The sequence below is a fragment of the Panthera tigris genome, chromosome B1 (genome assembly GCF_018350195.1).
Source record: "Panthera tigris isolate Pti1 chromosome B1, P.tigris_Pti1_mat1.1, whole genome shotgun sequence".
Classification (NCBI taxonomy): domain Eukaryota; kingdom Metazoa; phylum Chordata; class Mammalia; order Carnivora; family Felidae; genus Panthera; species Panthera tigris.
Genome location: NC_056663.1, coordinates 133,700,304 through 133,727,821, shown reverse-complemented (window position 1 = coordinate 133,727,821; position 27,518 = coordinate 133,700,304). Strand labels below are relative to the sequence as shown.

The following is a 27,518-nucleotide window of genomic DNA, read 5'->3' as shown; positions in this document are numbered from 1 at the left end:
CATGGCTTCTGGCTTTAACAAGGCAGCTGAAGAGTGTACTAGGCAGGGTATGCCTGCTAGCTTCAGAAAGGCAGCAAGAAAATGTCTTGTTTATGCATGCCTGCAGGCTTCAATGATGCAGCAAGAGAGAACCCTGTCAGTGCAGGCACTAGCGTTAGGCTGAGAGCGGAAAGATGTCATAACTGCTTGTACTTGTCCACGCCAGCCAGGGAACAGGGAAGAGTTACAACTACCTGTGCTCTCCAGTTTCAGCAAGTGCTATAACTGCTTACCCCAAACTGTCCCAGCAATGCCATGATGCCATTTCCAAGCTCACCTGCTTGTGCTAGCAGGCTGTGTGAAGAGTATAATGATGGCATCTGTTAATGCTTCTGTCTCCAAGGAGGATCTCAACTGTCCTCCACTCCTCCAGCCAATGACCTCAAATCAGCAAATGATTCTCCTTCACATATAATCTAGGTATTTTCCAAACTGCTGTTTATTCACTTGGTCTTGGGAAGAGCAAAACCACACATGAGCCTTCCAGGAGGGGAACATCAGTTTCCTATGGCACTCTGAGATCCCCAGACATCAGCCCCATTGGTGCTCCAAACCAGACATTCTGAGGACTCATCATTCTGGTGCACATCTCAAGGGCTAGGGTGCCCAATGTGGGACACCAGCCCTTTTCTCCTTTGGGATATGTGCCTATCTGGTGAGATCCCTCACCAGATATGTTGCTGCACTGGGGGTGGGATTTTTACAAGATTGTTTCTCTGCCTCTCCTACCATTCTCAATGTGGTCCTTTCACCCTTTGTTGTGGAGAAGAGTTCATCTAGTTTTCAGATCTTTTCCATATGAAATGATCCATATGTAGGTGTAGACTTGGGAGTCTATGGGAGGAGGTCAGTTCAGGACATTGCTACACTGCCATATTGGACCCTGCTCAATCATTGTTTCTTTCTGTTACAATAGATTATCTTTTTTTCTCAGAGGTAGAAAGGAAATTTTCATTTATTCCCAAATATTTCATATTAGATTTTATTTAATGATTCTCAGTAATGACACTGTTGGTCCATCATCCATGGTGAATGATAGCATAGTAGTGATTAATTCCTTTTGAAGATATTTTGCTATTGCCTGTGTTCCCCTGATAGTAAATAAGCAATGAAGCAATCCAAAGAGAGGAAAGAAAGTATAGGAACCCAATAATAATTTAAAGTAATTGAAACAGTAGAAATGAGAATCCATTTCAAACATAAGTACCAATATGCCAACATTTACACTTGAAAAGTAAAATCCTTCTTACACAAACACACAAAATTTTATAGTGACACATGCAAACAAAAATTGATCCTCCATGTTTTATTCCTGGTTATAAATAAAATAAAGCAAAATAAATGAATCATCTGTTTCAGATTGTCTGCCCCACATCCCAGGATCCCCAGATATGCCCAGTTTCCAATATCTCCCAGTCACTACACTCAGAATTGTATGGGACATTCAAAACACACAAATTTGAGTTTTCGTGGACAGAGAAAAGGTCTGTGGATTTTAGAGACATGTCTGAAAATGGATGTGTGTTTGATATAAGGGATAGGTGGATAAACTCACCAGTGACAAAAGGCAATAAGAAGGAAATTAAAAGGCTGTGGAGAGGGCACATTAATACAACAATAGATACTCAAGAGAAATAAAACATTATAGACATGAGTTATGATAAATAAAGATATCTCAAAGCTAGGTTGAGGAAGAGGGACAAGGAAGGGACAACTACATTCATGTCTAGAAAGGAATGTGCCGGAATTGTGGTGTCCTGTACAGATGGTAGAGTAGCGAATTGGAAGATGAGGAAGAAGAGGATGCCATCCTATTTCTGTCCCTTCATCTTGGTCTTTGCTAGCTTTATTTCCCTCAGCTGTAACCCAAAAACTAATAATAATCCCAGGAAGCTCCAAGGCTAACATTTTGGAATTCAGGTATCTTTTCTGACAAATTTGCTGATAAATTTATTGTAAAACTGGATTAAAAATTTTACTCAAGGACACATGATTTATTGAAATCTATTTCAGTTAGTATACCTAAGAACTAAGATGATTTCTGTCCTGTACAAGGAGAAATAGAGGCTCAAAATGCCCAAAGAAATTTTTCGTGGATTTTCAAATCTTTCTGGTACAGTCTGCTAACTTCTTGAGAAAAATGGTGTTTTGGATCTATTTTTAAATCATTAAGGTCTATCAGTTTCCTTTCATTAGTGCCCTTACTTTCTGTGGCTGTTTTATTTAATGGAAAATAAAACAATCCCAATGAGTAATTTCAGCATCTGAACTGAGAAATGTAGGAAAACTTTCTCATGTTCTATAATTTTCCTTTTAAGAAAGGTAGCCAGAAATTCCTCTGCTTTCTCCATCTCCTCTCTTCCTTCATAAGATTTTTTTTCTTTTTGTCTTATTTCCTATTTCATTTTGAAAGTTGTTCATAAATGCAGTGATATCCCAAATGGGATTCCCACTCCCCAGGTAGTATACAAGACATCTAGTAGAATGCAGAAAATATAAACATATATTGTAATGTAGAAAGGAAATTAAAATTACTAATATTTAATAAACAAATTAATACTGGTCTCTCCCAAACACAATTTGTCCCCTGTCCCCTAGCAGCTGGTTACATATTACCTAGGGTAAAAAAATTTTAAAAGGAAAATGGAAATTTCATGGTTTGAGGGGGATTGACAGAGGCACCCTAAATTCCTTCCTCTGAAAACATTATAGTTCGGTGTGCCTGCTCTAGGAGATTTATCTTTACTATACCAATGGTATTAGTGTTGCTGCCACAACAAATCACCACAAACTTAATTGTTTAAACAACACAAATTTATTACCTGACAGTTCTGCAGATCAGAAGTCCTTACATGGGCCTCACCAGGCTAGTCAAGATGTTAGCAGACTGGTTCTTTTCTGGAGGTGCTAGAGGAGAATTTGTTTCCTTGCTCAATTGGGTTTGTTGTGAGACTCCAATTCCCTGTGGTTGCATGACTCTAATGCAGCCCTCTATTTTTCTTACTGATTGGCAGCTGATAGCAATTCCCAGCTTCTAAAAGCCAGACAATTTCTTGGCTCATGACCTTCTTCCTCTAGCTTTAAAGCCAGCAACAATAAGCAAGCCTCTCACATGTCTTAAATCTCTTATCTCTATTTTCCCATTGCATCTCTCTGACCCACTCTTCTGCCTTTCTTTTCCACTTTTTAAGAACTCATGTGATTAAATTGATCTCTCTGAATATTTCAGGATAATCCCCCCATTTTAAGGACTTAACCTTAATCACATCTGCAGAGTCCCTCTTGCCATGTCAGATAACATATTCATTGTTTCTGAGGATTAGAGTCTGGGCGTCTTTGGGGGACCATTATTGTGCCTATCATGCCATGAAATTACTTTGTGCCACAAAGAGATTCAACTCATACCTGCAGCATAATTAATAAATAATAAAAACTGAAAATAAGAATTCCTTTAGCTGTTTAAATGTTTGAAATGAAAGGTTTGGTCCATCGTTAAAAATATTTAACTGTTCCATTTTTCAAATTGCAGAAACAATTACTGATTGACATTAGGTAATTACTAAGTAAATTTCAATAAAGGCTTTGATATATTTGATAAATGGGGTTTAAATGCTAGTAAATGATTTAGTGAGTGCACCAACCATGCACAGCTGCCATTTACATTGACTAAGAATTGAGAATGAACTTAAAACCAGTTATCAAAATGAAGTAAATGTTTAAAACTTATGTCCACAGAAAACCTGTACATGGATGTTTAAAGCAGTTTTATTTATAATTGCCAAAACCTGAAAGCAACCAAGATGTCCTAAAGTAGGTGAAAGAATAACCTGTGGCATACCTAGACAAGGAATTATTCAGTGATAAAAAGAAATGAGCTATCAATCTATGAAAAGACGTGAAGGAATTTTAAGTGCATATTACTAAGTGAAAGAAGCCAATTTAAAAAGGCTATATTCTGTTTGATTCCGACTATATGACATTCTGGAAAAGACAAATCTATGGAAAGAGTAAAAAGATCAATGGTTGCCAGGAGTTGGGAGTAAGAGACAGATGAACAGGTGGAGTATATAGGATTTTTAGAGCGGTGGAAATACTCTACATGATACCATAATAATGGATACATAACATTTTACATTTGTTTAAATCCATAGAATGTACAACACCAAGAATAAATCCTAATGTAAGCTATGGGCTTTGGTGATTATGATGTATCAATGTAGGGTCATCATCTGTAATAAATATACCACTTTTGCTGGGGATGTCGATAATGGAGGAGGCTATGCATGTGTGGGGGTAGGAGGAACATGGAAAATCTCTGTACCTTCTTTTCAATTTTTCTCTAAGATGTTTTGCTCTAAAAAAAGTATTAAAAATAAAAAATGAAGTGAATCAGATTTTGAAATTGTTTTATGAAATATAAAATGAAGGTGTAATGAACACTACCACATTGTTGTCATCATAATTACATTATATCAAATGAGTGAAGTAAAGTTGTAAAGTAAAATCTGTTTTTAAATAAAATTGATTTCATCTTTATCTCATCTTTTAAAAGTATGCTTCTAAATGGACATTACTAATGTAGCAGTAATTTATATAACAAATAAGTATATTGATCTAAGTAAATATCCTCAATAAATAAATAAATAAATAAATAAATAAATAAGTACATACATACATACATACATATTTATAGTACATATCCTAAATTTTTACTTATGAGTTATCAAATTGAAAATTATTATACTAATAAGTTCATACTAAATACATTTGGTGGCTACATTACAAGTCAAAACTACATAGAATAAATGCTTATCAATCTGATATCATCACTTTTGCAAAAATTTTACCGAAGAGTTAATAAGATTTTGATTTGTCACCATTTCAATTTGCCACTAAAAAATGTCATAAAAGAATGGTTATTAAGGATTCCCAGAATCTTTCCATTTTGGAAACATTCAACAAACATTTTAAAAATACCACTTTTTCTAATAGGTAACTGAATTTTAAACATAGAACTTTAAAAGTCACAGGAACATTTGACATATAATTTATACTTATTTAGAATGCAGGGAATTTTATTTGCTGGTTATCTTAACACATATTTCTTGCTGCTAAAACATCCAAAGAAAATTTTCAAATGCATTAGCAACAGCTAGAAAACCTCCAGTTTTCTTGGTTTCTCCATGGTTGTTGTATAATGGACATTTTTTTGTGAGTAGAAAAACTAGTTACGAGCAAAATCGTAAATGTTTTTAGCACACGGGCCATGAGTTACAATAATGCTCATAATTTTACTTGTATTTGATAGAAAGTATTATTCCATTCTCAAATCATGCTATATTTATTTATGTTTATTTGTATGCATGTTTATGATTAGTTGACATATACAGCATTGTTCCCTTTAAAAATACAAGTGAAATAAGTCAGACAGAGAAAGATAAATAGCTTGATTCCACTTATATATGGAATCCAAAAAACAAAACAAAGAGACAAACAAAAAAACATACTCTTTTTAAAATTTATTTATTTAAATTCAAGTTAGTTACTGTGTAGTATTGGTTTTAGGAGTAGAACCCAGTGATTCATCACTTACATAAAATACCCAGTGCTCATCCTAACAAGAGCCCTCCTTAATGCCCATCACCTACTTAGCGCATTCTCCCACCCACCTCCCCTCCAGCAACTCTCAGTTTGTTCTCTGTATTTAAGAGTCTCTTATGGTTTGCCTTCCTCTGTGCCAAAAAACAGAATCTTAAATACAGAGAACAAACTAGTGATTGCCAGAAGGGTGATGGATGAGGGGATAAGTGAAATAGATAAAGGGGATTAAGAAGTACAAACCTCCAGCTATAAAATAAAGAAGTCACAGAGATGAAAAGTATAGCATAGGGAATACAGTCAATAAGATTGTAGTAATGTTGCTTGGTGATGGATGGTGACTACACTTTTCATGGTGAGCACTGAGTAATGTATAGAATTGTTGAATATGTTGCACACATGAAACTAATATAACACTGTATGTCAATTATACTTCAATCAATCAATAACAAACAAATAAATAAATAAATGTTAAATCCATTCCACTTACCAAACTATTCCCTGAGCCCCAGAGCCAATAGGCTTTAAATTCTGGTAGCGCTTGAGAACTGTGAAGGTTGAGTCTCCCACTTCCACACTGTAGAATTGGTTGTCAACTTTGCTTTTGCTCATGTTGTAATGTTTGGCAATATATGACACATCCACTTGTTTATCAAATCCCTATGAAAAGAAGAACAATAAAAATGTGAGACAAGCGAGCAACCAGAATGATCATGAGCTGTAGAAAAGCCTGTTCTTTTAATGATTACTAATTCAGTCATCTATCATCATTATATAAACCTGCATTTCATATGCAAAATATGTATTAGTCTATGTAAAATAACCTGGAGTAAAAGAACTTAGAAAAAATACATTAAAAATATTTGTTTTTGGTATTAAAACTAATAATAATAAAATAATCTTAGATTAGGTCTACATAATCTTTTTTGAAATGTTTCATTAAAACCATTTAATTATTGGGCCGCCTGGGTAGCTCAGTCAGTTAAGCGTGGAACTTCCGCTCAGGTCATGATCTCACTGTTCCTGAGTTCAAGTCCCGCATTGGGCACTGTGCTGACAGTTCAGAGCCTAGAACCTCCTTTAGATTCTGTGTCTCCCTCTCTCTCTCTCTGCCTCTCCCCCACTCACACTCTTTCTCTCTCTCCATCAAAAATAAAATAAGCATTAAAAAATTTAAAAAAAACATTTAATTATCTGTGAAGCAAACATCTACCAAACATATATTGGGCCCATATACTATGCTAGAAACTTCAGAGGTGATTCCTGATCATCCATTATAAGAGACGAGAAAGGATAGAAGATTGTATCTATATCCCTTTTCAAAAAGAAGTGAGATACAGAATAATGTGTAGTTTTAATTTTTTAATTAGGTAAACTTGAATTAAATGGTGTTGACTTCATTTGTTCTCAATAATGCCCAAAATGTTATTATCCTTCATTAAACACTGAACAATTTTAGTCCAAATTAACAGTATTCTAAAATGACACATGACATCTTTTTATTCTTTACAAGCTTAGATTTAAATATGTTGATTGTTGTATGTTTTGTTTATCTTTAAGACAAGTCCTACTATTTATTACGTTTAGCAATGGAAGAATCTTTCCTTGTAATTTGAATTATAATTTGTGAATATAATATAAATATCCATTATCCATGATTATTGTTTACCCATAAATATTTTTTTACCATAAATAAATTTATACTGCATTTTGTGACATTAAATAATTTCAACTCTGTAGCTGGAAAGGGCCTTACAAAATATTGTCTAGACTATTTCTTGTGACACACACTGGTGGATGCCTACCCAATAGTCATCCCCTCTCCTTCTTGCTTGATTTTGTTCAGGTTTTGAGCACTCTCATATTCTGCAGCCTCCTCCCCATACCCAGAATTGAAAACTGAATAATTCTCTTTAGAGGTGACATCGACCCTTAGTGGTATTTGGGTGATTTGTGGGCATGTTTTCATATACCATATGACAGAAAATGTGCCTTGTACTTGGTTGGCTTATTGAATAATGCTAGTTGTCCTGCAATGAGTGGGACATTCAGGAATAATTTCTTATACAATGAATAGTTTCTTACATACCTTAGACTTTTGAGTTATGCCAAAGGTTTAATTACTAAACAAACAAAACCAAAACCCTGCCTTTAATGTTCTGAGCCTAGAATCTAAACTAAAGGATCTTTGTATGGTTTTAACACACATTGACTTCTGAAAACCTGATTCTCACATAATTTGAAGGAAGATTTAGACCTCCTTTGTCTCTGAACCTCTGGTTGGTCATAATACCACTGTCCTTAGAGATTTTAAAATAAAAATTTCATTTCTAAATCTAAAAAAATTGAAATATAAGTACAAACTAATTTGCCCCTGCATGTTCTTGGAAAGGGAGCCAGACACTACAAGTAATGTAAATGAGGAGACGACAGTGTGGACTGCATGGACATGAGTGGCAAAACCTACGAATCTAGAGCAATCTTATGCTAGCATCTTACAAGCCCAGACTCAAAGCAGAATGCAAGTCACAGGTACCCGCCTATGACTAGAAGACATATGGTGGCAGCAATCCAGTAGAAATGCACACAGACCTCAAAGAACAGAGTGGACTATAGATGAGGAATCCAGGTTGTTTAAACTGAAAATTGAAAATTCAGGTAATTTATGAATACAATAAGGAGAGGTCTGAAATTCAGGAGACAGTCCAGGAAGCATGGAACAGGAAATTAAACAAGGCTATTAAAAATCAGGGCATTGTAAATTTATTCAAGGAGGCAAAAATGGGATTTAGAATTTAAACAATGAGTGTGAACAACAGCAAAAACCAAACATTAATATTTAAGCAATCCTTGATGTTAACCACAGTATCAGGAACTTCTCTCCATACTACAGTCCATTTCTACTCTAGGCTTTTTGGGTATCTCAGCAGACTAACCACTATTAAGGTCTTCCCCCCTCCCCACCTGGCGTTGAAAGGTAAAAAAAGTAACTGCTGCTAGACTAACAAATGAATTCATTTGTCAAGGTTAATTTGGGATGAAGGAAGTGCCTTAACTCCATTTGTGTGTTCTGGCCCTTTTTTACATCCTTTAATGTTCTCATTTCTGACCACCCACAAAATTCTCAGCACAAACTAGCTTCATCAAACCTACATTATCCATTTCTATATCCCCCACTTACTCTCTTCACTTCTGAAATGTCACTTGTTCCAACTACACTGCATATATATACTAATCTTAAGTAATATTTTATGTTCCAGACACTTGACTTAATGCTGTATCTTGGTACCACCCCACTCCTTCAGACTTGCCTATGGCTTTTCTAGCTCAGTTTTCAGACTAATCCTAAGAGATATTCTACTCAACATTTACAATCATTTAATCTAACAAATACAGATGATGTACATATTATGTGCCAAATGCTGGGGTTGGCCCTGGAAAAACAACAAAAAGAGAAGGTCTCAGTCTAGATGGAGGCAGTCAAGTAAGCAAGTAGTTAAAATATGGATGATATATTCTATAGTAGAATAAAGAAAAGGTGCTGGAAGCAAACAAGGAGTAGCAACTAATTGCTTGCATTCATTCATTTTCATTAGTTCATTCATTTACTATGTATAATAAAAACAACTGCTAGATGCCAACCCACAGGTATAAATTGGTAATGCTTGAGAGGAAACATGATCAGTGTTTTCCCTGGACCTCCCTTCTAACTGGTTTTCAAATGTGAATGGGCACCTGAGGAGCTTGACCAAAGGCAAATCACTGTCATACCACATTGGAGATTTGGATGTAGACCACCACATAAATCCTGATAATCTGAGGATTAGATTCTGACTTGAGGAACTTGAGATTTGAGAATCTGACTTTGAGAAAGACAGCATTACAGCAGTCATTCTCAAGATATGCTTCCTGGAGCATCAATATCAGCATCACCTGGAAACCTGTTAGAAATGCAAATGCTCACTCCTGCCTCACACCTATTGAATCAGAAACTCTGTGGTCAAGGCCCAACAATCTGTCTCATTAAGCCCTTGAAGTATTCTGACGCATGTTGAGAACCATACACTATAGTGGAAGGATCACCCGAAGACTTTGAATCCGAACTTATACCTCTGCCTGACATATTTGAAAAGTAAAATGAGATTTCTGCATCTGCGTCAGGGAACACATTTTGCGTATTTATGTATTGCCAAATTACATTGCTCCTGGCACACAAATGGGAAACCAGAGTCCTAATTATGACAAGGATTACCCCTCATCTCATGTTGAAATATTTGAGAGAACCTCACTGACCCAGACTCAAAGCCTCAGTATTAAGAAAGGTCAACAGTTGGCCAAGTGCTATAATGGACTATATCATTTCATCTCAGCAATAATTCACAGTCCTGAGAAGCACCCTGTCATTTTTCCCAGTGCATGTCTGTAACAGAATTTTTTATAGGATGGGGAAGCTACATATAGTCTTGGCACTTTGATAAAAATGGTTAAAACAATCACAGAGTGTATACCAGCAGCAAGATTTCAGTAAGAAGAGTATGAATTCCCAGTCAAAAAGTGACAAATAAAAGCTATCTAGTGCCTTGACACATTTTCTAAAATAAAAATTACTTCATGATCTTTTTTCTCCATTTTAAGCATATAATTTCTCACAATTACATTGAAAATCATCATTTTTAACTAATTAATTAATTAATTTTTAATATGAAATTTATTGTCAAATTGGTTTCCATACAACACCCAGTGCTCATCCCAACAGGTGCCCTCCTCAATGCCCATTACCCACTTTCCCCTCCATCCCACTCCCCCATCAACCCTCAGTTTGTTCTCAGTTTTTAAGAGTCTCTTATGGTTTGCCTCCCTCCCTGTCTAAATTGTTTTTCCCTTACCCTCCCCATGGTCTTCTGTTAAGTTTCTCAGAATCCACATAAGAGTGAAAACATATGGTATCTGTCTTTCTCTGTATGACTTATTTCACTTAGCATAACACTCTCCAGTTCCATCCACATTGCTACAAAAGGCCATATTTCATTCTTTTTCATTGCCAAGTGGTATTCTATTGTGTGTATAAACCACAATTTCTTTATCCATTCATCAGTTGATGGACATTTAAGCTCTTTCCATAATTTGGCTATTGTTGAGAGTGCTGCTATAAACATTGGGGTACAAGTGCCCTATGCATCAGCACTCCTGTATCCCTTGGGTAAATTCCTAGCAGTGCTATTGCTGGGTCATAGGGTAGATCTATTTTTAATTTTTTGAGGAACCTCCACACTGTTTCCAGAGTGGCTGTACCAATTTGCATTCCCACCAACAGTGCAAGAGGGTTCCTGTTTCTCCACATCCTCTCCAGCATCTATAGTCTCCTGATTTGTTCATTTTAGCCACTCTGGCGTGAGGTGATATCTCAGTGTGGTTTTGATTTGTATTTCCCTGATGAGGAATGACGTTGAGCATCATTTCATGTGCCTGTTGGCCATCTGGATGTCTTCTTTAGAGAAGTGTCTATTCATGTTTTCTCCCCATTTCTTCACTGAATTATTTGTTTATTGGGTGTGGAGTTTGGTGAGTTCTTTATAGATTTTGGATACTAGCCTTTTGTCTGATATGTCATTTGCAAATATCTGTTCCCATTCCATCAGTTGCCTTTAGTTTTGTTAACTGTTTCCTTTGCAGTGCAGAAGCGTTTTATCTTCATGAGGTCCCAATAGTTCATTTCTGCTTTTAATTCCCTTGCCTTTGGAGATGTATCAAGTAAGAAATTACTGCAGCTGAGGTCAAAGAAGTTTTTTCCTGCTTTCTCCTCTAGGGTTTTGATGGTTTCCTGTCTCACATTCAGGTCCTTTATCCATTTTGAGTTTATTTTTGTGAATGGTGTAAGATAGTGGTCTAGTTTCATTCTTCTGCATGTTGCTGTCCAGTTCTCCCAGCACCATTTGCTAAAGAGAATGTCTTTAATCCATTGGATGTTCTTTCCTGCTTTGTCCAAGATTAGTTGGCCATACATTTGTCAGTCTAATTCTGGGTACTCTATTCTATTCCATTGGTCTATGTGTCTGTTTGTGTGCCAATACCATGCTGTCTTGTTGATTATAGCTTTGTAGTAGAGGCTAAAGTCTGGGATTGTGATGCCTCCTGCTTTGGTCTTCTTCTTCAAAATTACTTTGGCTATTCGGGGTCTTTTGTGGTTCCATACAAATTTTAGGATTGCTTGTTCTAGCTTCGAGAAGAATGCTGGTGCAATTTTGATTGGGATTGCATTGAATGTGTAGATAGCTTTGGGTAATATTGACATTTTAACAATATTTATTCTTCCAATCCATGAGCAGGGAATGTCTTTCCATTTCTTTGTATCTTCTTCAATTACCTTCATAAGCTTTCTATAGTTTTCAGCATACAGATCTTTTAAATCTTTGGTTAGGTTTATTCCTAGGTATTTTATGATTCTTGGTGCAATTGTGAATGGGATCAGTTTCTTTATTTGTCTTTCTGTTGCTTCATTATTAGTGTATAAGAATGTAACTGATTTCTGTACATTAATTTTGTATCCTGCGACATTGCTGAATTCATCAATCAGTTCTAGCAGACTTTTGGTGGAGTCTATTGGGTATTCCATGTATAATATCATGTCATCTGCAAAAAGTGAAAACTTGACTTCATCTGCCAGTTTTGATGCCTTTGATTTCCTTTTGTTGTCTGATTGCTGATGCTAGAACTTCCAACACTATGTTAAACAACAGCGGTGAGAGTGGACATCCCTGTCGTGTTCCTGATCTCAGGGGGAAAGCTCTCAGTTCTTCCCCATTGAGGATGATATCAGCTGTGGGCTTTTCATAAATGGCTTTTATGATGTTTAAGTATGTTCCTTCTATCCCTACTTTCTCGAGGGTTTTTATTAAGAAAAGCTGATGAATTTTGTCAAGTGCTTTTTCTGCATCGATTGACAGGATTATATGGTTCTTATCTTTTCTTTTATTAATGTGATGTATCACATTGATTGATTTGTGAATATTGAGCCAGCCCTGCAGCCCAGCAATGAATCCCACTTGATCATGGTGAATAATTCTTTTTATATGCTGTTGAATTCAATTTGCTAGTCTTATTGAGAATTTTTGCATCCATATTCATCATGGATATTGGCCTCTTTTTTTTTAGTTCTCTTTTTTTGCTGGGTCTCTGTCTGGTTTGGGAATCAAAGTAATGCAGGCTTTATAGAATGAGTCTGGAAGTTTTACCTTGCCTTTACATTTTTTGGAACAGCTTGAGAAGATAGGTATTATCCCTGCTTTAAATGTTTGGTAGAATTCCCCTGAGAAGCCATCTGGTCCTGGACTCTTATTTGTTGGGAGATTTTTGATAACTGATTCCATTTCTTCGCTGGTTATGGGTCTGTTCCAGTTTTCTATTTCTTCCTGTTTGAGTTTTGGAAGTGTGTGGGTGCTTAGGAATTTGTTCATTTCTTCCAGGTTGTCCAGTTTATTGGCATATAATTTTTCATAGTATTCCCTGATAATTGCTTGTATTTCTGAGGGATTGGTTGTCATAATTACATTTTCATTCATGATTTTATCTATTTGGGTCATCTCCCTTTTCTTTTTGAGAAGCCTGGCTAGAGGTTTATCAATTTTGTTTCTTTTTTTCAAAAAACCAAGTCTTGGTTTCATTGATCTGCTCTACAGTTTTTTTAGATTCTATATTGTTTATTTCTGCTCTGACGTTTATTATTTCTCTTCTTCTGCTGGGTTTGGGGTGTCTTTGCTGTTCTGCTTCTATTTCCTTTAGGTGTGCTGTTAGATTTTGTATTGGGGATTCTTCTTGTTTCTTGAGATAGGACTGAATTGCAATGCATTTTCTTCTCAGGACTGCCTTCGCTGCATCCCAAAGGGTTTGGATTGTTGTATTTTCATTTTCATTTGTTTCCATAAATTTTTTAATTTCTTCTCTAATTGCCTGGTTGACCCATTCATTCTTTAGTAGGGTGTTCTTTGACCTCCACGCTTTTGGAGGTTTTCCAGACTTTTTCCTGTGGTTGATTTCAAGTTTCATAGCATTGTGGTCTGAAAGTGTGCATGCTATGATCTCAATTCTTTTATACTTATGAAGGGCTGTTTTGTGACCCAGTATGTAATCTATCTTGGAGAATGTTCCATGTGCACTCGAGAAGAAAGTATATTCTGTGACTTTGGGATGCAGAGTTCTAAATATATCTGTCAAGTCTATATGATCCAATGTATCATTCAGGGCCCTTGTTTCTTTATTGATTCTGTGTCTAGATGATCTATCCATTTTTGTAAGTGGAGTATTAAAGTCCCTTGCAATTACCACATTCTTATAAATAAGGTAGCTTATGTTTGTGATTAATTGTTTTATATATTTGGGGGCTCCTACATTCGGCTCATAGACATTTATAATTGTTAGCTCTTCCTGATGGATAGACCCTGTAATTATTATATAATGGCCTTCTTCACCTCTTGTTACAGCTTTTAATTTAAAGTCTAGTTTGTCTGATATAACTATGGCTACTCCAGCTTTCTTTTGACTTCCAGTAGCATGATAGATAGTTCTCCATCCCCTCACATTCAATTTGAAGGTGTCCTCAGGTCTAAAATGAGTCTCTTGTAGACAGCAAATAGATAGGTCTTGTTTTTTTATCCATTCTGATACCCTATGTCTTTTGGTTGGAGCATTTAGTCCATTTACATTCAGTGTCATTATTGAAAGATCTGGGTTTAGAGTCATTGTGATGTCTGTAGGTTTCATGCCTGTAGGGATGTCTCTGGTACCTTGTGGTCCTTGCAACATTTCACTCACAGAATCCCCATTAGGGTCTCTTGTAGGTCTGGTGTAGTGGTGATGAATTATTTCAGTTTTTGTTTGTTTGGGAAAACCTTTATCTTTCCTTCTATTCTGAATGACAGACTTGCTGTATAAAGGATTCTCGGCTGCATATTTTTTCTGTTCATCACATTGAAGATTTCCTGCCATTCCTTTCTGGCCTTCCAAGTTTTGGTAGATAGATCTGTCTTTGGTAGATAGTCTTATCGGTCTCCCTTTATATGTTAGAGCGTGTTTACCCCTACCTGCTTTCAGAATATTCTCTTTATCCTTGTATTTTGCCAGTTTCACTATTATATGATGTGCTGAAGATGGATTCAAGTTATGTCTGAAGGGAGTTCTCTGTGCCTCTTGGGTTTCAATGCCTTTTTCCTTCCCCAGATCAGGGAAGTTCTCAGCTATGATTTGTTCAAGTACACCTTCAGCCTTCAGCCCCTTTCTCTCTCTTCTACTTCTTCTGGAATTCCTATGATATGTATATTGTTCCATTTGATTGCATCACTTAGTTCTCTAATTCTCCCCTTATACTCCTGGATTTTTTTTATCTCTCTTCTTCTCAGCTTCTTCTTGTTCCATAATTTTATCTTCTAATTCACCTATTGTCTCCTCTGCCTCTTCAATCTGTGCTATGGCCACCTCCATTTTGTTTTACACCTCATTTATAGCATTTTTTAGTTCCTCACGACCATTTTTCTAGTCCCTTGATCTCTGTAGCAATAGATTCTCTGCTGTCCTCTATGCTTTTTTCAAGCCCAGCAATTAATTTTATGACAATTATTCTAAATTCTTATTCTGTTACATTGCTTAAATCGGTTTTGATCGATTAATTAACTGTCTCTACTTCCTGGAGTTTCTTTTGAGGAAAATTCTTCCATTTCATCATTTTGGGTAGTCCCTGTGGTAGCTAAACTGCAGGGAACTTCCCCTGTGCTGTCCGGAGAAACTTGTGTTGGTGGGCAGGGCCGCAGTCAGACTCGATGTCTGCCCCCAGCCCACCGCTGGGGCCACAGTCAGACTGGTGTTTACCTTATCTTCCCCTCTCCCAGGGGCTGGACTCACTGTGGAGTGGTGTGGCCCCTGTCTGGGAAGCTTGGACACTTCCAGGATTGTGGTGCTCCTTCCATGGGATCTGTCCAAGGGCATATTAGAAGGGGTGGATCCCCAAGGTGCACAGGGGCGGGAGAGGCAGGCTTAGCTCGATTTACCATTGGTGGTCCCCTGTGGGAGGGGCCCTGCAGCACCAGGAGGGAGGCAGGTCTGTTGGAGGGATGGATCCACAGAAGCACAGAATTGGGCGTTTGCAAGGTACAAGCAAGTTCGGTGACAGGAACTGGTTCCTCTTGGAATTTTGGCTGGTGGATGGGAGAGGGAAATGGTGCTTGCCAGTGCCTTTGTTCCCCCACCGAGTTTTGTCCTTCCAGGGCTCAACAACTCTCCCTCCTGGCGTCCTCTCTCCCACCCTGCTCTCTGAGAGCAGAGCTGTTGACTTTTAACATTCCAGATGTTAAGTCCTGCTGTCTGTCAGAACTCACGGAGTCCGGCCCCTCTGCTTTTGCAAGCCAGACTTCAGGGGCCCTGCCTTTCCCAGCAGGCTGCCCCTCCACCACCCCGGCTCCCTCCCACCAGTCCATGTAGTACACACTGCTTCTCCGCCCTCTTGTCTACCGTCAGCCTCTTCTATGGGCCTCTTCTATGGGCCTTCTATGGGTCTACACTTGGCTCTGGAGAGAGTCCATTCTGCTAGTCTTCTGGTGGTTTTCTGAGTTATTTAGGTAGATGTGGGTGGAATCTAAGCGATCATCAGGACAAGGTGAGCCCAGTGTTCTCCTACACTGCCATCTTCGAAAATTATCATTACAAAGTTTGTGAATTCACACACACACACACACACACACAATTTACTTTCAAGTATTCTCTTTATACCTAACTTTGAATTAAACTTCATATAAAATCTAAAAGTTAGAAAACACATCCTTGAAAGTACCTCAAATAATTGGGAAAGGCTATTTTAATTATTAAACAGTAAGACAGAGAGATAATGGTACTGGAAATTTTCTTGGATTGATGTTGTAACCAAAATTTTGATGGCAAATATGTTGTGTTGAAAAGCTTCCGCCAGATTTCATCTGTGCCCCAAGTTTACAAATCCAAATTGAAACTCAAAAAGCTCAGAACATATTTAATACAGTATATTTTATCCTCAATTTCCATGCAGTTTTTTCATGATTATAAAGTTCAAATATAAACTTTCTCTTTAAAATGTTCCTATGAAAGTATGCCATTAAGTGTACTATAAAAAATTATCAATGCTAAAAAAAATTTTCCCAGTTCAGGTCACTGGGAGCTGATGAGCTGAATCCAGGAAGGGAAGAACCAAAATTTCACACTGGGAGGGCATGACCAACCAATAAAGATTCTGAAGTTTCAAAATGGATCAGAACTACTTAAGGCACTTGTAAGAGATGGATTACTGAGCCTCACTGAAAGTTTCTGATTCAGTAGAACTGGGGCAAGGCTAACAGTCTGTATTTTTAACAAATTCCTCACTTAAAGAACCACTATTTTATTTTATTTTCTTTAATACAATTTATTGTCAAATTGGCTTACATATAACACCCAGTGCTCATCCCAACAAGTGCCCTCCTCAATGCCTATCACCCATGTTCCCCTCCCCCCACCCATCCCCATCCACCCTCAGCTTATTCTCTGTATTTAAGAGTCTCTTATGGTTTGCCTCCCTCCCTCTCAGTTTGTAACTATTTTTTCCTCTTCCCTTCCCCCATGGTCTTCTGTTTAAGTTTCTCAAGATCCACATATGAAGTGAAAACATAGAATATCTGTCCTTTTCTGACTGACTTATTTCACTCAGCATAATACCTTCCAGTTCCATCCATGTTGCTGCAAATGGAAGGATTTCATTCTTCTCATTGCCAAGTTGTATTCCATTGTATATATAAACCACATATTCTTTATCCATTCATCAGTTGATGGATACTTAGGATGTTTCCATAATTTAGCTATTGATAAAAGCACTGCTATAAACATTGGGATACATGTGCCCCTATGCATTAACACTCCTGTATTCCTGTAGCGAAATTCCTAGTAGTGCTATTGCTGGATCATAGGGTAGATCTATTTTTAATTTTTTGAGGAACCTCCCCACTGTGCTCCAGAGTGGCTGCACCAGTTTGCATTCCCACCAACAGTTCAAGAGGGTTCCCATTTCTCCACATCCTCAACAGCATTTGTAGTTTCCTGATTTTTTTATTTTAGCCACTCTGGTGTGAGGTGGTCTCTCAGTGTGGCTTGGATTTGTATTTCCCCGATGATGAGTGACACTGAGCATCATTTCATGTGTCTGTTGGCCATCTGGATGTCTTCTTCGGAAAAGTGTCTATTCATGTCTTCTGCTCATTTCTTCACTGGATTATTTGATTTTTGGGTGTTGACTTTGTAAGTTCTTTATAGATTTTGGATACTAGCCCTTTATCCAATATGTCATTTGCAAATATCTTTTCCCATTCTGTCAGTTGCCTTTTGGTTTTGTTGATTATTTCCTTTGCAGTGCAGTTTTATCTTCATGAGGTCCCAATAGTTCATTTCTGCTTTTAATTTCCTTGCCTTCAGAGATGCATCGAGTAAGAAATTGCTGCGGCTGAGGTCAAAGAGGTTGTTGCCTGCTTTCTCCTCTAGGGTTTTGATGGTTCCCTGTCTCACATTCAGGTCCTTTATCCATTTTGAGTTTATTTTTGTGAATGGTGTAAGAAAGTGGTCTAGTTTCATTCTTCTGCATGTTGCTGTCCAGTTCTCCCAGCACCATTTGCTAAAGAGACTGTCTTTTTTTCCACTGGATGTTCTTTCCTGCTTTGTCCAAGATTAGTTGGCCATACATTTATCAGTCTAATTCTGGGTACTCTATTCTATTCCATTGGTCTATGTGTCTGTTTTTGTTCCAATACCATACTGTCTTGATTACAGCTTTGTAGTAGAAGCTAAAGTCTGGGATTGTGATGCTTTGGTTTTCTTCTTCAATATTACTTTGGCTATTCAGGGTTTTTTGTGGTTCCATACAAATTTTAGGATTGTGTGAAGAATCAGTATTTTAGAGAATAGTAAATATAAGAGACGTAAGAGGTCACCATTTAAAGAGGGCTAGTTGGAGAAGTAAAAACGGGAAGCAATGCATGTCAAACCAAGTAAACAAAAGACATGGAATTAAAAATGTCATGGTGACTCTCCTTGGAATCATCACCTCATTAGCAGGCCCAGACATCATATTCCCAGGGATGTGTTTCATAGGTATAATATAGTATCCAACTGATGCTCTCTCAATTAGCTCATAAAAATAAACATTCCAAAATCTGTTTATATTGAATTTATACTAAAACACAAAGGTATTCATAAATGTTCATCAAAATGGAAAGTCTTTCCAGAGAAGAAATTAGTTAATTATAAATAAGTAATATTGTATTTAAAAATTATAAATCACCACAGTGCTAACTTATGAAAATCAATACAGTTCAAAATAATTATAGGTTTAGAACAGTCTATTCTATTATTGATTCACATTATTTTTTTAAATAACTCATTCCTCCACTGAATATTAATATCATGTTTAAATTTCTTTTAATGTTTATTTATTTTTGACAGAGAGAGAGAGACAGAGCATGAGCGGGGGAGGGGCAGAGAGAGAGGGAGACACAGAATCCAAAGCAGGCTCCAGGCTCTGAGCTGTCAGCACAGAGCCCAACGTGGGGCTTGAACTCACAGACTGCCAGATCATGACCTGAGCCGAAGTCGGACGCTCAACCAACTAAGCCACCCAGGTGCCCCTCATGTTTATTTTTTTTTTAATTTTTTTTAACGTTTTATTTATTTTTGAGACAGGGAGAGACACAGCATGAACAGGGGAGGGTCAGAGAGAGGGAGACACAGAATCTGAAACAGGCTCCAGGCTCTGAGCTGTCAGCACAGAGCCTGACATGGGGCTCAAACTCACGGACTGCAAGATCATGACCCGAGCTGAAGTTGGCCGCTTAACTGACTGAGCCACCCAGGCACCCCGTGCCCCTCATGTTTAAATGAATCAATGTTTCTATGTGGATATAGGAGAAATTTTTTCTGCAAAAATTCAAAGCAAACCCATTTCCTCCCTATCCCCCATCTGTGAAAAAATTTTAAAGCTAAATTAAAAGAAGATATTATTGCCACTGGCAGTCTGGTAGGCAGAGAGGAAATCTGAATATAATCTGTTCTGTGAAAAGACTGCACTTTATGCAGACCTGTAAGAAAGGGCTTTGTGGAATGAGTCCGCATTATCAGTTAGTTGCTAGCCTATAGCTATGGAGTTTTGCAAAGAAAAATGTCCTACATTACTGATCTTATCCTGCAGGTATCCAAAGCTTTGACTTCATTCTTCTCAAATTTAATAACCTGTATGCATACAAGTATTCCCTCCTCATTTTCATTTGCGTATGACTGTCCTATGTTACTGCTAGTCATTTCCTGAGCAGGAGACATTAAGGTTTAAAAATATGTAGAGGTCGAGCTTCCTTAGTTTCTCTTGAATGGTACAGCTGAAAATAACACCAAGCCTGGATTAGTTCTGCACTTAACACCTGTGAAAACTTGAGCAAGTCATTTTATTCTTTCATTCATTTATTATTTATATTCTGTGTGGTTCCAAAAAGGATTTGTGTAGAACACCATAAAGGATATGGGAACAATAAAATCATTAAATCCAGTTTTAGGAACAGACCTCAAATAAAGCAGGCTGGGAGATGACAGTTTTACCAGAAGGCTTAAGTTATGACTATCTATTGCTTTGAGCACAAAACTTAGTGTCATTCTTCCACTAAGCCAAAAGAAAAACATAATGACAACCAACAACAAAACACAATTAAGTGGCAAGTTTTGATTCATTAATCTCACAGAATATATCATACCAGACCACTTCATAGGAAAGATAAAATCTCTCTAGTACTTAACTCAGGAAGAATATTCAATAGTTCTTTATGTAATAACCCGGAATCAAACATCAAATAGTAGATATATTTTTAATCAAAAGCATAAAAATATTTTTCATATGATTTACATGACATCAGCTCTCAATAATTCAAGGGGAGAAAGGAAGGTAAAGCAGTATTAATTGCTTACTTGCTAAAGGTGAACTCTGTATTCTGTTAAATACTGTATTTAACACTAACTACAGGCGAGGAAAGTGGCGTACAGAGCTGTTAATTGGTTCAACATTGGTTGAATTAATGGTCTTAGAACCATTAATTAGTCGTGTCAATTAATATAAATTGAAGTTTATTCAACTCTAAAACATGTGTTTTTTTTGTTTGTTTGTTTTTTGGTTTTTGGTTTTTGGTTTTTTTGCTAAACCATTCACTAGTTCAGCTAGAATAATTTAGAACAAGGATATGGTTTTCTTATGATAAGGTGAGCTATAGGAATAGAGCTTAGAAGATCAAGAGAAATGAATGAATAACATGCCCTTCTCTTGTATTTATCTATTGTCTTAGCCTGGAGTTTGAACTTAGATGAACATTACATAATTCAAGATTGAAGTAGAGAGTGTTGATGAGGGAAAGGTGGATTTTCAGAACTGCCTAGAAATTTAAAGGGTCTGATTCTATTTGCTTGTTAAATATATATTGATCACTTACTGTATGCCAGGCACTATTGAAGATGCTATGGATATACCATATCCATGCTATGGATAGCCAAGATAAATTAGCTACAAAATGAACCTACAGAAAATTAACTGGTTAATCCGTTAGATATTATTTTAGTATTGTCATTTGGATACAGAAAAGTATCTGCCAAAAGTGGTGATTGTGCTTTTGGCATAAATGATGTTGAGCTATTCATTCTCATATAATGACCAGTTATTTCATGCAGTTATTCCATGCAGAATGAGTTATTCCATGCAGAATGACCATGAATATTATGCAGAATACCATAATATGGGTTCAATCCATTTTAAATCTGAATCAAATAATTTACATATGAGTTTTAAAAAGGGAGATTTGAGACAACAATGCTTAATGATATTTAGGATTAGATTCTGTTTTGTCAAGAGCATATTTTCTCCACTCTGTTTCTTAAAGTATTACTCTCTGAGGAGGATTACAGCCTGAAAGGTATATGACTTTTATATTGGTTGCCCAGAGATGGATACTCTGTGGAATCAATGGCTTATAACAAATCAATAATGCAGTAAAACTTTAAGACTTAAATTATGTTTAACCATTATTTTCAATGACGTGAAAAAGCACATTGCAGTAATCAATAATAAAGTGGGAATGGCTTCTGTCCCTTGTCATTTATATATGAGGGCAGAAAAGTAATACTGCTTGAACGCCTGCTAATCACCAAGCTAGTATTAGGACAAGACATTGTGCTAGGTGTGTAATAAATCATTTCATGTAAGACTTAATATTCTGATTTTGCAGTTGAGAAATCCTAGACTGAGAACTTTAGCAAAGGGTAAAAATCCAGCTTTTCTCTAAGAATCATGACTGTCAGTTCTCAGTCAAGCTTTTTACAATCTTATACTCAGTATACTTATTTATGGAATAACAGCGATATGCTACTCTTTTCATTAGTGAGAAGGTTAAATAAGATCATCTATGTAAAGCTCTTAGTATGGTATAAGCTTACTTAAAAAGCCATCAACAAAGTTTACTACTACTAGTATAATTATTATTATTGATAATAATAATTATACTAGTACAATTATTATTATTGAGAAGATAACATTTAAAAGCACGTAGCTAAATAGCAATTTTATAATGTTTTTAACAAAAAGTTGGCTTGAACTGTAGTACCATCCCAAGACACTATAATATTGCTATATACTCAATACATAACCAACAGGGTTCAGAATGGTTAGGTAATAAAATATTTTTCTGTGTTTTCATCTGTGGCAAAAACAGTGTTCCATGAATATTCACATCCTCTACTACATTCCCCAGCCTTCCCCTGCAGTACTGTTGGGGCCATGTGATGATTTCTGGCCAATGGATTACAAGTAGACATGGCAGGTGTTAGCTAAATTCAGGGGCATTTAGGGGATGTGCCACCACAATCCATCTCTTTCCATACTATGGTGTCTCAGCTGGCACATAACAAGATAGTAAGAACCTAAATTCTTTAGTCACCAGATAGAGAAGAACCCTTGTTAACCTGTACTAGACTTTGTATAAGAAGAAATAAACTTTTGCTCTGATAAGTCACTGAGACTTGAGGTCTATTACTGCAGTATGTTTTTCATTCAACAAATACTTACTTTGGTCTTACAATTGTCAAGCAATGTTCTAGGCACAGAGAATATAAAGTTCCTGCCCTCAAAGAGCTTAATATTAAATTCTCCCTTACAGGATCAAACTTGGAATGCTGGCTTCATTACCACAATGATTTAGCCTAAACCAATCACACTGAGTTCTACATTTTTTTATTTACACGTTCTCAATTTGTCTACAATAAAAAAAGAAGTATAAAATAGCCAGTAATAAGTGGTATTATATAGTCAAGACAGGAAAAATTTTCCACCTTATTAAATAATAGTTAATTTTTAAAGAAACTCTTTCTTAGGGTAGGAGTAAGAGGTTATGTTTCCTTAAAAGGAAAGTAAAATGTCATTTAGGAATCAAAATGTTTACAGAGTTGTCTCATATGTTTTTTAGAAGGGGAAATTAGAGTTTATCAAATGCTACATTTAAAAATATGGACACTGGAACCCTGTTTTCATTTACACAATAAAGAACATTATTCTTAAATCCAAATCATTATATTATTAAGATTCTTTCATTGCACAATTATAAAAAGATCTAATTAGTACTTAAGTTTAGTAGTTCCATGTTCTCCGAAGTCTGGGTTTTCATCTTTTGGATATGCACTTTTGTAACTGCCTTAACATTTTTAGGAATCAGTTAGAGATGTATAGAGTATATAACCAAATAAATATTCACCTTTAGAGAAGATGAACAAAAGAAGAGTTGAATGACACATTCCAGATTGGAACTGGTTTTGGAACTCATGATCTAAATTAACATTATTCTTCTTAACCTACTGAAAAATTCAGCTTTTGTATATCATGCACCCCAACTTCAAATAATACCTGTACAGAAAAGCAAAATTATCACTTAATGTATTTTCCAAAGTCTCACGTGGAATTAAAATAGTGCATAATGAATGCATTGATTACTAAAGAACACTATGCAGATCAAAATAGAATGCACATATTGATGCTTTCCTTACAGAGCATGATTTACCATACACTGAAAACCACAGGTAATTCTGGGATATTTTATAGCACAGCTATTTTTAAAGATGTAGGCAATAACTTCATTTAATCTGATTAATACCTTAACCATAATTAAACTTATAGTACAAAGCTATATTTATATTCATGTTTAAGATCATTCGACAAGAAGTCAAGTTTGACCTTTTCGTGCTTCAAGCAAACCAAACACATACCCACAATCAACCAATACAGAAAGTTCACCAGTATAGAAACAGATCTTAAGAACTTTACACTTTTTTGTTAATCTTTGTAGCATAACTAAATCTATTCATTAACTCAAATAATTATTTAATAAGTCATTAGGAAAAAAAAACCTTCCCAAGGTATAAGACATAAATATAACATTAAATTTTCTCTTTTGAAATTTTCTGCAGCCATTGTCACATGTGAACATATGGAAAAAAAGTACTTTCAAACATGATGAAACATTCATTCATAAAAATAGCTATGCTAGCTATTATCCTGATAGTATATATATCTCAGTGATTTATTTCATGATTCAAGATATACCATGTTTTCACAAGAATGTTTGCTATGTCTTTAGTAATTTACCCATGGACAGCCATGCATGAAAGCATATACATACAGTAAAACCTTGGATTATGAGTAACTTGTTCTGCGAGTGTTCTGCAAGATGAGAAACATTTATAATAAATTTTAACTTGATAAACAAGCAATGTCTTGCAATATGAGTAGTATGTGACACCAAATGTCACATGATCACAACTGAGCCAATGGCTCTTCTCTATCTCTCTCTCGCTCGTTGCAGTATTGTGGGTGACCATCTCCCATGCTCGGATGTTAGCCATGGTATTTGGCAGAAATCAGTGATTTTTCAGAACATTGAAAGGTGCCCACAACCAGCACTAGTGTATTTTTTGTCCCTTCAAAGTACCAATGGACAGTGTTTTGTTTTTCCATACAAGAGTAAGCTTAGGAATGCGTTGCTTCATTCTAGGTCAGACTGCCTGCAGATATAGACCCTTTCCTCTGCTGCCTTATTGTGAGTTACATTAAATAGAGTATATGACAAGAGCTTATTAATACTGTAAATGTAGTCAACATCCAAGAGTATACAATAGCCCCATGCAGAAAAAGATTCCATTGAGCCAATAGCTAGCAGTGATTCCATTAGTGATAGTGAAAGTCATCCTACACAATAACCCACTTCTCCTCTTTCTTGTCTCCCTCACACCAGTCATGAAGGTTTTCAAAGGTAAGTGCAGGTTGATTTGCTTGTTTTTCTTTATGTTTTGAATTTTCTTTATTATTGTGTGCTATATTACAATATTGTAATCATTTTTATATGAATATTTTTGGGTTGTGGATGAATCATCTGAGTTTCCTTTATTTCTTATGGGGAAATTCACTTTGATATATAAGTGCTTTGGATGATAAGCATGTTTCCAGAATGAATTATTCTCACAAACCAAGGTTTTATTGTATTGGGATTTTAGACAATGAATGCAAAATTAAACGCAATGTATAAAAGCAGATATAGAAGAAAGTCAGAGCTGGGCTTCCTCAAATAATACACAGCACAAGAAATCCCTTGAAAGGAAAAACTAAGATAATTTTTTTCTTTCCCTGTTACATGAAAAACTAAAATAATAAAGGAAAGGTTTATCAGTTTATATCTCAAAATTATAGCCATTCATTTACAAAATACAAAGAACTTCAAATATATCCATGCTCAATCTACTGATTCCCTTAAACCATATTTATAGGAAGTCAGTGTCTAATTTGGTGTTTTGAGGTGGCAGACAATCTCCCCGAAAATCTAAAATATACAAACAATGCCATTTATTTCATAGACCATCAAAAATGGTTTTCAGTTTCCCTGTAAGATTATACAGGTTTTCCTTTGCCTTGCCCTATCAAAATGTCTTTTCCTTTGCTGCTCCACTCCTCTATGTTGGTATAAAAGACTTCTTTCCATCTAAGATGGCCATCCAATGAAGTGTAAAAGTTTTAACCACATAGTTCCATCATCTTTGAAACAGAAACACAATAACCCATCAAATGAAATAAACTTGAGCAAATCAAGATACTTCAAATTCAATATGCTTTAAAGCAAAAAACTATTTTTTTAGAACTCTATAACCCCGGCATCAGGTTTAATGATATTTTTTTTAATGTCCTAGGTACTGTAATCTGAACATATCACTTAAAACTAAACCATTCCATGGGCATTCTAGAATACCCATCTTTTTAAGTTCCCTGGTTTACTTATTTCCAGGTTTATAAAAAGTTCTAAGAAGTGAACATAGCTCATAAAATATTTGCTAACATCCTCAAATTTCTAAAGATTAAAAGAGGAGCATGATGCACTAAAAAATAATAAATCAGAAGTGATCAACAATGTTGCTACAAGAGTAAGTTTTTGTTTCTGTTTTTGTCTTTGTTTTTGAGAAAGAGAGAAAGAGAGCTCAAGCAGGGGAGAGGGGAAGAGAGAGAGAGAGAGAATCTTAAGCAATTTAACTTTCTATATTTTCTGTAACTGCTTATTGATAACAAATGAAAAAATTGGAAATATTACATAGTATAAAAAGCCACAGATTAAGATTCAAGAGACCTGGCTGGATTCTGAATACACTTGACCAGTTGTTGACAAATTACTTAAGGTCTTTGTGTATTGTCTGTCTGACAAGAAGTTGGAAACAACCTAACCCTGCTGGTGATCAGGTTAAACACAACAGCATACCAGGAACCTGTGAAATGCCTCAGGAAACAAGAAGCTTCCAAAAACATAGTTTGAAAGTAAATCCCTGTGCATAACTGTCTCTAAAACTGAAAACACTCTTTTCTCTAAATTGCTAGAGTAGTAAGTCAGGCACAGGGCTACAGAAAAGAAAAATAAATAAACAGACATTATCAAATAAAAATTCTACATGGAAAGTAAACAAACTGTTCAGAGTCACAACCAGCAACATTCTGCTTACTATAATATTTTTAGATGTTTTAAAATCTATACAATATGCACGTATCTAGATACCAAAAGCTAAAAAAAAAAAAAAGCAAAATACCAAAAGAAAAAAAAATCAGTCATTAATAAAGCTCATGCTTTACTTCTCTTTATTCCTTTGCTTTAAAAGAACTCTCACTAGAAACAGACATTCTGCATCTGTGCCCAAAGATCGGGAGCTGATTGGAAAAATAGAGTTAACCTACAAAAAGACTCTGGATTGAAAACTACAGCTTAAGTTTTAAGGTCTTTTTTATTGATCATCTTTGAAGTTCAGACTTAACCTTGAGACTTAACCTTAACATAAAACATGAATTAGTTTTTTGTTTGTTTGCGGTTCACTTTATAAGTGTTAATGGCCATCGTTAATGAATAGGCTCTCGGACTCTAAGGAAACAGCACACAAATAGCCTGCCAGTGGTAGGGCCCAGACATTCTACCCAGAAGTTCAGGCCTGCTCATTTCAAACAATGCACAGTCACAGTTGCAACTGCTTACCTAAACCAAATATACATCATTCATTGATTCATTACGCAAATATTCAGTGACAGCCCACGCCATGCCACATGTTGTGCTTAGCACTCTGGCACATCAGTGTGCGAATGAGACAAAATTTCAACAGCATGCTGGGTAAATATTCAACAACCACAGGGAGGGAGGACTCTTGTTTGTAGTAATTGCTTATTTACATAATGTACATACTCCAATAGTAACAGACTTCAATCTACTGACCTCACACCATTGAACTTTGAGTTGGGGAGAGAGGTGCTC

At 36.1% G+C, this 27,518-nt stretch overlaps 1 protein-coding gene across 19 annotated transcripts in view; it reads right to left on the bottom strand.

The window, feature by feature from the left end:
• MAPK10 (mitogen-activated protein kinase 10) overlaps positions 1-27,518 on the bottom strand; it is a 568,389-nt gene that overhangs the window by 162,842 nt on the left and 378,029 nt on the right. For 10 of the 19 annotated variants that reach the window (XR_006216879.1, XR_006216878.1, XR_006216877.1 and 7 more), the window contains exons 2-3: positions 23,448-23,596; positions 6,128-6,297 (exon numbers count right to left, since the gene is read on the bottom strand). Coding sequence is in view for 3 of the 19 variants with exons in the window: in XM_042984242.1 (XP_042840176.1) it covers positions 6,128-6,297; positions 23,448-23,516 (239 nt within the window). In the remaining 16 variants the exon portion in view is untranslated. The remainder of the gene's footprint in view (positions 1-6,127; positions 6,298-23,447; positions 23,597-27,518) is intronic. The other 9 variants (XR_006216882.1, XR_006216881.1, XR_006216889.1 and 6 more) reach the window with 1 other exon arrangement.